This window comes from Myotis lucifugus, unplaced genomic scaffold (genome assembly GCF_000147115.1).
Source record: "Myotis lucifugus unplaced genomic scaffold, Myoluc2.0 scaffold_141, whole genome shotgun sequence".
NCBI lineage: Eukaryota > Metazoa > Chordata > Mammalia > Chiroptera > Vespertilionidae > Myotis > Myotis lucifugus.
The window spans coordinates 2,612,796-2,626,269 of record NW_005871189.1 but is presented as its reverse complement, the minus strand read 5'-3'; the positions used below and the strand labels follow the sequence as shown (position 1 = coordinate 2,626,269).

General features: G+C 42.1%; 1 protein-coding gene across 1 annotated transcript; it reads right to left on the bottom strand.

Moving 5' to 3' along the window:
* Positions 1–10,097: 10,097 nt before the first annotated feature.
* On the bottom strand, positions 10,098–11,024 carry LOC102426100 (olfactory receptor 6B1). Its single transcript, XM_014460810.1, has one exon. It carries the CDS (start codon positions 11,022–11,024, stop codon positions 10,098–10,100), a length of 927 nt encoding a protein of 308 aa, XP_014316296.1.
* Between the last annotated feature and the right edge of the window lie 2,450 nt (positions 11,025–13,474).

The following is a 13,474-nucleotide window of genomic DNA, read 5'->3' as shown; positions in this document are numbered from 1 at the left end:
CAAAGCCGGGCCCAGGCAAAGCCACCTACCGGCAGTCCCAGGCACCAGTGCCTGTGGCTGGCTGTGGCCTGGGAGACGAAGAAGCTGCCTACCCCACAGTCCCAGGCTCCAGTGCCTGTGGCTGCCTGTGGTCTGGGAGACAGAGAAGCCACTCACCACACGGTCCCAGGTGCCAGCGCCTGCGGCCCGAGCGAAGCCACCTGCCCCACCATCCCCTGCGGCTGCAGCCGGCCCGGGTGAAGCCGGCCCAGGTCCCAGTGCCTGTGGCCGGCCAGAGGGAGGGAAGCCAGGGTCCCGGGTGCAGGGCTGAGGCAGAGGTGGTTAGGGGCAATCAAGCCAGTAGAGGAGCAGTTAGGGACAATCAGGCTGGCAGGCAGAAGCAGTTAGGGGCAATCCCGCAGACAGGCAGGTGAGCTGTTAGGAGCCATAGGTCCTGGATTGTGAGAGGGATCCCAGGTTGGAGAAGGTACAGACTGGGCTGAGGGACTCCCCCCTCCCATGCACAAATTTCATGCACTGGGTCACTAGTATTCAATAATATTGAATGATTTAGGCATAATATTTTTGACTTAATTTTATGCCGGTTTTTTGTTTTTATTTCTAATCTTCAAGGACATGCTTAGACAGAAGGGAAGAGAGAGAAAGAGAGAAACATCTATATGCAAGAGAAATATGGATTAGTTGTCTTCTATATGCTCCCCAACTGAGGATCAAAACCACAACCCAGGTACATGCCCTGCTTTTCTTTCCCATTAATCCTCAAATAGCTTGTAGTTTTTGCTTTATGGAACCAGCAACCTTTAGGTGCATGGGACAACGCTCCACCAACTGAGCCACTTGGACTGGACACCACAGTTTTATTCTAACTTTTATATATGTCTTTGATACCAGTGTCTTTGTCATCAGAGCTACTTTTTGAATCATCTTACACAATTTTCTAAAGCACACCATTTTCACCTTCCTTTAAGTTACCTGAAATACACTTTTTGAACCAATATATTATCTTTAGTGAATCTCATTCTAAGCAACAAGTGCTCAATCATATAATATTGGAGTATTTGTCTTTTTTCTCATATATATTCATAATTTTAATCTATATTCATATTTTTAATATATAATAGTGATATATATATGCCTAAGTGACCATTTGACTGTTCGACGGTTCAACCGTTCGACTGGTAGCTATGATGCACACTGACCATCAGGGGGCAGATGCTCAATGTACAGGCATGGAAACATGGAACAGACTGGTGAATCTCAGAGAAAAGGGAGGAGGGCGAGGAGAAATTAACCAAAGATCTTATATGCATACTAGAGGCCCGGTGGGGTCCCTCGGCCTGGTCTGTGGGGATCAGGTGGAAACCAGCAGTCCGACATCCCCCGAGGGTCCTGAATTGCGAGCGAATGCAGGCAAGGCTGAGGGACCCCACAGGTGCACGAATCCATGCACCGGATCTCTAGTTTAAAATAATCTTAATTACAAACTCCAAGATATTACCTTTCAATACATTCACCATACTCACTCAATTTATTGATTCAATTTTATGGTTAATTGTTTACCTTCTCACATCAAATTGATTAAAAACACTTTTTAATATTTTATTTGTACCAGCCTCCATTTCACTTTAAATAGTCAATGTACTCTTATGTCATCTTATTCCTATGGCCATTGTCCCCTAAATATGTCTTATTCTGCCTTTTCCATTGCTTCTCTAGCTGCCAAAATCCTACACAGCTTTCAGGATTTAACACAACTTTCACCTCCTTTAAAAACTTCATTTTTGTATTCACTGAAATCTTAGCAAATTTTGAATTTATAAAATTTAATCTTATGAATTTATAAAACTTTTTATCTGTATATTTTATCAGGCAAGTTTTATTCATATTAAGTAATTCAAATATTTTATCGTCACCTTTTACATATCAATGTCTTATGTCCCCAAGTCAGTAGTAAGCTATGTGAGTGTATGAACAATGCTTTATAATTCTTAGTATCTCATCTAACAGTTTATTTCATATAATAGGAGCCTGCCTCATGTAGACATTGAGAAACTACTTAAATTATCAAAATCCCAGTTTATCAATTTGTATAATGAAGAGTGTTAGACCCGAATATCTTTAAGGACTCTGACTAACTCTCCAATGTCAATTGTTGAAGCATTACTCATACTTCCCACTAGATGGTACCAACACCAAATAAACACTACTTGAGAAACCGGACTATTTTTTTGAGTTGTAAAAATGAATAATCAGAAAAGGTAGCCTGTTGTGTACAACAGTTATAATTTATGAATAAAATATACAGAATGATAGATTTTTTAATTTTTTAAGTGGAGAGATATTTGATAATAAATGATTTTATGAGTATTCCCAAAAAACATTATTTGGAATAATGGTTATAAAATCAATTCAAAATACCTTATTTAACAAGTATTTACTGAGTGCCTACCTTGTACAAAAATATGATAGTTTGAGGCTACACAAAGACAAATCATACATAGCTGCTCTTATAAGGAAAATGAGACCTGCATTTTAAAACCATAATACAAGTGAGAAATGGGAACGTTCAGAAGGCACAGGTATTACTTCAGCTGCAGAAATTAGCATTAGTCTTCATGGGAATTTGGTATTTTAGATGAATTTTGAATTATGGATTCAATTTGTTGTGTCATAAAAAAAAGGAAAGCAGGTTGAAGCAGATAGACAGTGGAGGATACTGAGTTTCAAACTGAGGTCTTTGAACTTTATTCAGTAGATAATGGGGCAAAATTGAAGAGTTTCCACACAGAGTTTCATAATCAGAGCTGTGTTTGTAAAAGTGTGTCTGCTCACAGAAAGAGTGTATGATCTCACTTATAAATGGAACCTAAAACAGTCATATACATGGGAGCACAGAGTAGGGTGGTGACTGACAGAGGCTAGATGAAGGGAGGAATGGGGAGTTGATGGTCAAAGTATACAAAGTCTCAGTAATAAAAATTTTAAAAAGCTCAGGAGGTCTACCACACAGCATAGCACCTATAGCTAAAAATACTGCATTGTATATTTGAAATTTTCTAAGATGATAGACCATATGTTAAGTGCTCTTATTACAAAAAAAAATAATGATTAATAATAATAAAAATGGAGCTGAAGAAACTTTTGGGGGTGATGGATTTGTCTATGACCTTTGTGGTGGTAACGCTTTCATGGGCATATACTCATTGAGTTATATATATTAAATATGTACAGCACTTTACATGTCAATTATACTTCAATACAATGCCTTTTGGTGTTTGTTTTTAAAAAGGTACTGTTGGTTGTGTGGCTATTTGATGAGAATGAAAAGGAAGGAAGATATGATAGTACATTCACGTGAAGGTTATAATGGCTTGAGGATGCATGATGGTGGGCGATGGATTTATGGCATCAAGGATATGAGGAAGAATGGATTGAAGTGGAGGTCTAGGAAATGCAAACAAAGATAAAAACTGGATAACAACTGGAGAGAACTGCAGTCAGTTTTAGTTTTGTGTATTATTAATTTTGAACATCCTGAGTTTTAGCAACTGACACTACAATACTCTCAATACATCTGTTGGGGGCGGGGGGCGGTTCTGCTCCATAACAGCAGCAGGTCCTGATTCCTGTGTTTGTTTGTTTGTTTGTTTGTTTGTTTGTTTTGGCATGCTGCATGTGTGTTCATGATTTGTAAAGCAACTATATCTGTTGGGTAAGTGTTGTACCTGCAGCACCATCTAAAGCAAGTTATTCAGAGCTGGGTCTCTGTTGAGTCTGTCAGTAACAGCTACAGAATTGTGTAGGTCTTTTGGATTCTTCTCCTAAGGAACCTTTTCAAGAACTTTAGAGTAGTATTGGAGAAATGCCCCACGTGGCCCCAGTAAATTTCTTTGTCCTTCTGTCCCTTCCCTTTTTCTCAAAAGCAGAAACTCTCCCTTAATTCAGTTCCGCTTAGATTAACGAGTTAATCCAGCACTAACCACACGCCAGGACCTGTGACAGACTCTAGGGCACAAAGACGTTAGACAAGATGCCTGCTCCTTTGAGCTCAGAGAAAAGAATGCAGGACACAGATTGTGCCTCTGCAGGAACGGGAGGCCCCAGTGAGTAAGGTTCCTGGAGGAAGTGACACCTAAATTGAACTAGAAAAATAAAATAAAAAATGCCTAACCACATAAATGAAGATGGAGGAATGTTTTAAGCACAGGAAATGTAAATAAGATGGGGAGGCCATGTCGTATTTTAGAAAGGACAGGAAGATTGAGGACGTAAGGCGCTGGTGGCAGGATCAGGTACTGCCCTGGGGAGGCAGGTGCTGAGACGGAAGCAGCAGCGGAACACAGCGCAGAGAGCCCAGGACCAAGTGGAGGAAAGGAACCCGTTTTTGCAGCTGGTGGAGAGGAACACTGGCGTGTCTTAAAGAGGAGTAGACAGGAGCTCATTAGCATTTTAATTTAGGGAGGAATTATTTTACCTTAGAACCAGCAATAGAGCACTTACTAAACAGAAAGTAAGAGGTACGTGAAAAAGGAGGAGGAGGACCAGGGGGAGAAGGCAGAGATGCAGACAACATGCCATCCATCTACTCCAAGACAAACACTTCTTAAATTTGTATCTATGCCTGCTGATGTTTTCCTTATTTGATTATGATTGACCACATGATCTCAGCACACCACGGGAATATTCCAGTGTCTCAGTCTAGACATAAGCAAACTCTGTAAATGTTAAATATGTTTTATGCAAACTTATAACTGCTGCTTTGGCCAGCTCTGGGTTCTGAAGCCCTGCTGTTACTATGACAACCTGCCCAGCACAAGGCAAGGTTGATGAAGTTGCTCTGATTTTCATATCAAAAACCTCAGCCAGGCTTCGGGCACAATCTGTCGTACACCAGGAATCTGAAACTACCTAAATTTCATATTTCAGTAGAACCTGTTTCTTCTCTGCATATACTTTTGGAGTCATAACAGGGCCAACCAATAGATGTTCCTGAACCTCAGAAGAATCTGATAATGAACAAAAGGAAAATAATTCTGTATATACTTAACCAGTCATTGTTATTCTGCCTTGATGTGAGATCCTTAGTAAAATGTGAGAGCAAGCAAGTTCAGGAGGTAGCCACCTCGGTTCTCTCGATCTCTGTTGGACTATAAATTCTTCATTCAACTAATATTTGACCCACTTACTCTCTCCTCTGCATCTCTAAACTTATCAATGCTTCTCTTTGTTTCTCTTTTCATGGAAGTACACATATGCTATACATGCATGTATCTTTATGGTATCGCACTGCACATTATTTTTGGATTACTTATTAGTGACCACTTTTCACCTCTGTAATATCATATGAGCCACTTTCCATGTCCTTTTTTCTAAGTACATTTTCCTTCATAAGGACATGTCATATGTTAATCCACCCAACTCTATTTTGTTTAACATGCTGAGTTTTTTTTTCAATTATTATGTTGTAAACAACATTGTAATGAGCATCCCATTAGTTACTTCCATATGTACACATTCCCTTAGTATAAATGTCTAAATTGGACTTAATACACTACAAGTTTTACTGTACTCCCAGCATCATTAGCCTGCTTCAAGGGCTTGCTACTCTAGTTCTCACCATAAGCTTCAAAGCTCAGTATCTGTTCTGCCTATAAAAATTTTGCCCCAAGTAAAAATAAAATATACTTTATTGAACACTTACTCTATTCCAAGCAGTAATCCAAGTAGTTTACCTGTATTTGCTAATTTACTCTTCATAACAATGCAGTGAGACAGATAATCTTATTAGCCTCATTTTACATCTGAGGAAACTGAGGCACAGAAGGTTAAAGTTGCCCAAGTGTACACATCCCCAGAGCCTGTGTTTTTCAGTTATTACACTTTGGGTGTCCTGATGGGCTCCCTACCACCATCTAGGCTCTGTGCGAAGTGCTGCGTGGTCCTAGGCCCTCAGATGCTGTTGGTAAGCACTGCCCAGTCACAGGCCATCACCATGCTGCTTACTCAATACTTGCCCTGCCCTGTTCCACTGCCACACATAAAGTCTCTGACAAATACTAGTAAATAATGAACATGTGCCAATATTTATTTAAGAGAAACAGCAGGAAAACCAAAGAGATAGTTCCAACAGCATTCAGGAACAGAAATTTATATAGTCAGTCAGGAAAGGAATATCCAAATAAGATAATTGTGTTCTGTGAACATTTTACAGTCCAATAAGCCATCTCAACTTTGGTTCAACTTCTCTAATTAGGCTGCAAAATTATAACATCTTCCCAATGCCCCCTTCTCACTAATAAAGAACTTGTCATTGGATTTTAGTGCCTACCCAGATCATCCAAGATGGTCTCATTTTGAGATCCTTAACTTAATCACATTTCAAAGACCCTCTTTTCAAATAAGTTCACAACCTCAAGTTCCAAGTTGAGGATGTAGACATAGCCTTTTGGGAGCTACCATTCAACCCACTATCTTAGGTATGTATGGACTTCCTTGAGTTTGGTTGGTAATAATGAAATTCTGAGGGCTTAATCTCAGGATAAACTGCTAAAACTGACCACCAGAGACTATATCATGGTTACCTAACCCCATGAAAGCGGGCTCAAAACTTCTAACTTGCTTTATGTGCCTCGCCTTAAACATAGCTCTCGTCTACGTTCATGTATCCATTCCACTGCTGTAAATCTCTCCTTGGGGGCTAATTCCCTCATAGGTCTGATCTGTGTGTACCCTCTACTCTGCTTAGCCCATGCATTCAGCTCTTCCTCTCACACAGAGGTCAAGGTAACATTATTGATTCCACCTGCTCTGAAACACAGTTTAATATAATTTATGATGAAATATTACTTCCACACACTCCCTCACCCAGTCAGTGTGAGAAATAATCAAGGAACAAACATCTCTTATATTTGGAGTCTCCCAGGTGACATTTGTGGAGCTCTGTCAGTTTGGGAGAGTTTCAGACAAACCCTGAGTTTCAGCCTTCTCTGATTTTCCACTGGCCCAGTCCTTTGACAATCAAGGTATTCTGCATCATGTCAGTTGGCCATTATGGCCACTGTGTAAGGTAGGCAGAGCACGCATTATTATTCCTATTTTGCATATGAAGAATCAGTGTTTCAGAAAGTTGGGATGGTTTGTCCCAGGCCATGTGTTAAAAATATATCTTGGATTAAACTCAAATTTTTTTTATACCTTATTCCTGCTGATGGTGTCTTCGCCTGCTTTTCCATGCACATATTTCACAGCCCTATATGAATTTTCCACAATGTTTTTATAATATATTTTCATTGATTTCAGAGAAAAAGGGAGAGGGAGAGAAATAAAAGCATTAATGATAAGAGAGAATCATTGATTGACTGCCTTCTGCACTCCCCCAGCTGGGGATCGAGCCCACAACCAGGGGATGTGCCCTTGGCCGGAATCGAGCCTGGAACCCTTCAGTCTACAGGCTGACGCTCTGTCCCCTGAGCCAAACCAGCTAGGGCCATAATGTCTTGATTCATATGAATTGTCTCAGAAAATAATCACTTTTATTCATATGTGTGGGTTTTAAGGGGCAATATATTCATAACCACTTTTTTCATATTTATTCTCTGTAGGAGGTAGGATTGCATTTTATCTTTGTTTCTTTCCTGAGGACAGTATTTCACATTTTTCCATGTTTATTTTATCAATAATTTTCCAGATGTAGTAATTGGTGATTCCAACCATGTCTTTTGTACAGTTAAGTTTCCATAGATGGCTTGCTGAAGAAGCATGTGTTCTCTCTAAGGAGACCCATGAGCTAAGAAGGGTCCCAGGGTTCAGATTTAGGAGACCTGGACTTTTTTGGGAAAGATTTTTTAAATGTTTTTATTGATTCAGAGACAAAGGGAGAGGGAGAGAGAGAGAGAATCAATGATGAGAGAGAATCATCAATCAGTTACCTCCTGCATGTTCCCTACTGGGGATTGAGCCTGCAACTTGGGCATGTGCCCTGACTGGGAAGTGACCTCCTGCATGGGTCGACACTCAACCACTGAACCACACCAGCTGGGCAGGAGACCTGGGCTTTTGACACTGCTCCCCACTATCTGTGACTAAAAATCATTTACTTCCTTAAGCTTCTGTTCTGGAAATTTGTAAAATGTAGCAAAGAATCCCACCTAATGCCTCTTACTTCAAAAGAATGAGAACATGTTCTTCAAAGTAGTATTTGTTCTTAGCTGAAAAATATTGCAAATGCCAAAAGCCATCCTATTTTAAATTCTTCTAATGAAAGATTTAAATTCCCACTGACATGGGTGTGTTATATGGAATATAGCTTAAAGTATAGCTCCCTTGGTCATTGACAAAACTGTGAACCAAGAGAGAATGGGCATATCTGTGTACCCTTCTGTGGATGTGTAGGCACATTAGATCAGAAAGGACTAGTGTACAAAGGTAGAGTGTCAGATAAACAAGTAGAAGAACTGGGAGTCACTGTAGCATAGAATGAAAATCTGTCAAATCCTAAAATTACCTCATTGCTTGTCTATGACATGTGTGTTGAGAGAGTGAAGGTCAGGAGGAACTAAAAGAAAAATGAAGAGGAATGAGAACATTGTGTTCAGAAGAAGAGACAACTGATGAGGGCAAGTTTTACTCAGCAAATAATATATTTGATTATTTTATTTATCATCTATATAGTGCTTATCCACTAGAGGATACAAACATATTGTGACATCTAGAAGGAACATGTGAAAGGCAATATAAAGCAACTCTATAAGTTATGTCAGAAGACAGTATCCTGTGTAATAAAAGGCTAATATGCAAATAGACCAAACTACAGAACAACCGAACAACCAGTCACTATGTGCTGACCACCAGGGGGTGTGTGTGGAACATGGCGGGTGTCGGCAGCAGGTGGCAGAGTGTGGAACATGACAGGCATCAGCCATGGCGGGATGGTGGAGCAGGTGAGCAGGGGCACCAGACCAAGGCGGGGTGCCGGTCGCTGTCATCGGGGTGAGCCTCTGGTTACTGAAAATTCTTTATTCCAGTGTCTCAGTCTAGACATAAGCAAACTCTGTAAATGTTAAATATGTTTTATACAAACTTATAACTGCTGCTTTGACCAGTTCTGGGTTCTGAAGCCCTGCAGTTACTATGACAACCTGCCCCAGCACAAGGCAAGGTTGATGAAGTTGCTCTGATTTTCATATCAAAAACCTCAGCCCCTGAGGGCTTCTCCACCTCCCCCTGGTCCTGAGGGGTGATCGGGGTTGGCAGCTGCTGCTCACACCCCCTGACAGCGCCAGCCCTGCTCTCACCAGCTGCTGGCGCTGGCCCCAATAGCTCCGCACCATCAGCAGGTGTGAGTGGGGCCAGCACCGTCAGTGTGTGGGAGCACAGTCAGTGTGTGGGAGCAGCGGCGGGAGCAGGGATGCCGGCAGAAAGGGGACCGGGGGCTGCGATGGAAGGGGCCAGGAGGGGGCACGAAGGATGGGCCGAGACCCACCCCTGTGCCCACCGCAGCCATGTGGCCCACAGTTCAAGGTGCACGAATTTGTGCACTGGGCCCCTAGTATAATTATAAAAGGTTAACTCCACATACAGATAACAGAAAGCACTATTGCTATTAGAAGCAGGAAGATATTTAATACAGGGAACCAAGTGCTAACAAAAGGTGGTGGAAGGCCTAGAGGAGCAGTCTTCACTCTCTTCCACCAAGACTGATTCCCAACTCAACATCCAGAACGGCATTGTTGGGGAAGCTGCTACCTATACCTCTTTGGGGAAGCCATCCTCAGTCTGATGGCCTCAAAGCCCTTAATGTATGCTAGATCCCCAAACAGCTAACTCATACACTGCCATCTCTCTCCCCACCTCAGTTGAGACACTTCATTTTGGGTTCCAGCAAGAGAATTCTCTATATGAGGACTATTCCCATAGAGCACAAACCACATGCACAGATACAGACTCAGGACATAGCCTATGGTTGATGTGGATGTGGGGATGGCCTATTAACATGAGTCCCACCCAGCTAAGGCATTAAAGGAGAAAGGACAGAGGATGGAAGGGCAGGAAGCAAATCAAATCATGCATTTCTAATCACTTTTAATAGTCTAGTCAGATCAGATGGCCTTGCAATAGATCAGTTTCTTCAGAGCCTCCTTGACTTCTCGGTTCCTTAGGCAATAAATGAAAGGGTTGAGAGCAGGGGTGACAATGGCATAGAAGATGGAAATAACTTTGTTCAAGTTGAAGGCATGGATAACTCGAGGCCGGGCATACATGAAAATAGTGGCTGAGTAGAAGATGGTGACCACCACAAGGTGGGAGGTACAAGTAGAGAAGGCTTTCTGCTTTCCTGTGGGCATGTGTAGAACAGTGGCCAGAATATGTATATAAGACAGGACAGTAATAGAGAGGGGGAGGAGTAAGATGACCAGTGCCAGGACAAAGTCCACCAACTCAGCTATGGACATGTCTGCACAGGAAAGGTTAAGTACTGGAGAGATGTCACAGAAGAAGTGATTGATGACATTGGGGCCACAGAAGCTGAGGTGAGAGATGAAGTAGATCTTAGCCAAGGAGATGCCAAAGCCAATGGCCCAGGAAGCAAGAGTCAGGTGTAAGCAGAGCCTGTGGCTCATGATGGTGGGGTAGTGCAGTGGGCGGCAGATGGCCACATACCGGTCATAGGCCATGGCTGCCAGAAGCACACATTCTGTACACATGAGCGCGATGAAAAAGTAAAGTTGTATCATACAGTGAGTGAAGGAGATGCTGTTGCTCACAGACCAAAAACCAAACAGCAACTTGGGTACAGTCACAGAGATGTACCAGGTCTCTAAGAAGGACAGGTTGGCCAGAAAGAAGTACATAGGCTTGTGCAGTGGCCGGTTCTGCTGTACCAACAGGATGATGATCATGTTTTCAGCCACTGTCAAAATATAGGCCACAAGGAACATCAGGAACACTGCTGCACGCATGCCCCAGTTGCCGGGGAACCCCACCAGAATGAACTTGGTGACCCATGTCTGGTTCTCCACTTCCATATTGGAGACACAGGGCTTAGCTCTCCTGAGGGGAAAAATCACTTGGTTAGACACCATGGTCCAGTTAGAACCTTCCATCCTTTGCCTTCTCTGCTAGCAATAACCATAATAGATATTTAGTAAAAATATATTATAAGCTAGACCATATACTGGGTATATTATGTACATAATGTAATTTAATTCTCACATAGCTTCTTTATGCTATTACTAGAGGACCGGTGCACGAATTCATGCATGGGTGGGGTCCAGCCAGCCCGCCCCGATGGGGGCTAATTGGGCCAGGTTGGCAGGGGGGAGGGGAGGCGGGAGTTTGTCGGGGGGTGATTGGGGCCCCAATCAGGCCGGTTGGCCAACTCAGTGTGTGTCATAGTGATCGGTCATTCCGGTTGTTCTGTTGTTCTGGTTGCTTGGCTTTTATATATAGATACCCATTTTAGTGATGAAGATATGAGTCTTGGAAAAGTAGTTATTAAGTAACTTACCAAGTTCCCACTGGTAGCAGGGTAGGAATCACATTCAAGTCTAAGCTGACAGCCCATGTTCTGTCTAATATCCTACATTGTCCTTCACAATCACCCCCAAATTATACAGTTTCAAACCCCCATGTTCCCATTGCCAATTCCAGAGAATATACCTGGCTTTCCTTGCCCATCATCCACCCAGAGTTCTGGAAGTTCCTCTTTACAACTTGTTTATCCCTCACCTACTATCACTTTCTTTTGCTCTACATCCATTGAAATGGACCATATCTCTGTGAGGTACCTGAGAAGGGGAGATAATAGCCATGCTTTCCAGCCCAGCCAGCATGACTCAGTGGTTGAGCATCGAACTATGAACCTGGAAGTCACAGTTCGATTCCTGGTCAGGGCACATGCCCAGGTTGTGGGCTCAATCCCCAGTAGTGGGCATGCAGGAGGCAGCTGATCAATGATTCACTCTCATCATTGATGTTTCTATCTCTCTTTCCTTCTTCTCTGAAATCAATAAAAAAAAATATAATTTAAAAAAATGAGTCATGCTTTTCAGTGTTAAAAATCTGGACCATGTCTGCTCTTGATTTGCTATACAGGGTGGGAAAAAGTAGGTTTAAATTGTTCATATGGAAAATAATACTATTATTAATAAATAATAATACAAAAATAAACTATGTGTTTCATGTACTCACAACTGTAAACCTATTTTTGCCCTACCCTATGTGACCTTGAAATATGATCCTCTCTGAAACGCAATTTCCTCTTCTATAAGTGGAAATATTAATATTCGCCCAGCATTCATCAATGTGGATCAAAACCTAGATGAAATCTTATATGAACTATAAATAATGATAAGTGTGGAAGGGACTCTTACCTCTCCATAGGTCATTAAAGAGGTAGGTCTGGGATAAGAGGGGAGAGAGTAAATGCTATGAGCCAAGTAGAGCAGTGAGCACAAGAAGTATGAGTTTCCTCTTAGGAAGCTTTCAGTCCTTGGGTAGGGGTGAGAGTCCCTGGGTAGAGATTTTATTTTAAATAAGCAAACAAAGATAGAAACACATAATAAAATGTGAGACATTTCGGGGTTGAAAAGCAGACAATGTTACTAGTGTGATTAGGAAAGGCCCCTCTGACCAATGAGGAGGGAACATGAAGGCAGGCTCGCGGCCGACCCTTGGAAGAGCTGGGCTGCAGAGGGCACAGAGAGACAGGGGGAAGGTGAGGGCCAGGATGTGCACGGCTCCACGGGTCGTAGTAAGGGATCTGAACAGTGTTTTTGTACAATGAAAAGCAAGTGGAAGATTGACGCTGGATAGGGGCACAGGTGATTCATGCTCTGGAAAGACCGCCTATGGTCGCAGCAGACTTCATGGCAGCAGGAGTGGGAGTCTGAGACTGGTTGGAAGCTAATCGGAGGTGACAGTAACCTTGACGACTAGGGCAAATTCAGAGAAGTGGGTGGATTTAAGATATGTTTCAGAAGAGTCTTTAACAGTAATTGATGGATGAATATGGAGTTAAAGGAAAAAGGGAAATCAAGGAGGAATCTCATATCTGTGCTCATGACATAGATGGGATGCGATTTACTATGATGGGTAAAAGTTGCAAAGGGCAAGACGTTGGTAGGGTTAGTTTGATTAGTTTTAACATGAAGCCTAAATAATCAGTGCAGAAAATTCTCTAACAATATGTACTGATTATGTACTAGGTGCCAGTAAGTTTGCTAAGTACTTTTCACACAATATCCCATTAAATCCACAAAACACTACTAATGAGGTGCTGTTATTCTAATTTAACAGAATACACTGTGATTTAGATGAACATTTCTAAGTGAGAGAGTGATGAGTCGGAATCACCGCATACCCGACATCTGCCCGACTGGGCTAATCATGTGCTAGTGCGTGTCAGCCCCCCCCCCCCCCCCCCCCCCCTTGCCTTATATCTCTCCCCCTCACCCTTTCACTATTAAATACATAC

What these genes read in the sequence shown, in the direction of transcription:
- LOC102426100 (XM_014460810.1), bottom strand. Translation starts at nt 11,024, where the DNA reads ATGGAAGTGGAGAACCAGACATGGGTCACCAAGTTCATTCTGGTGGGG.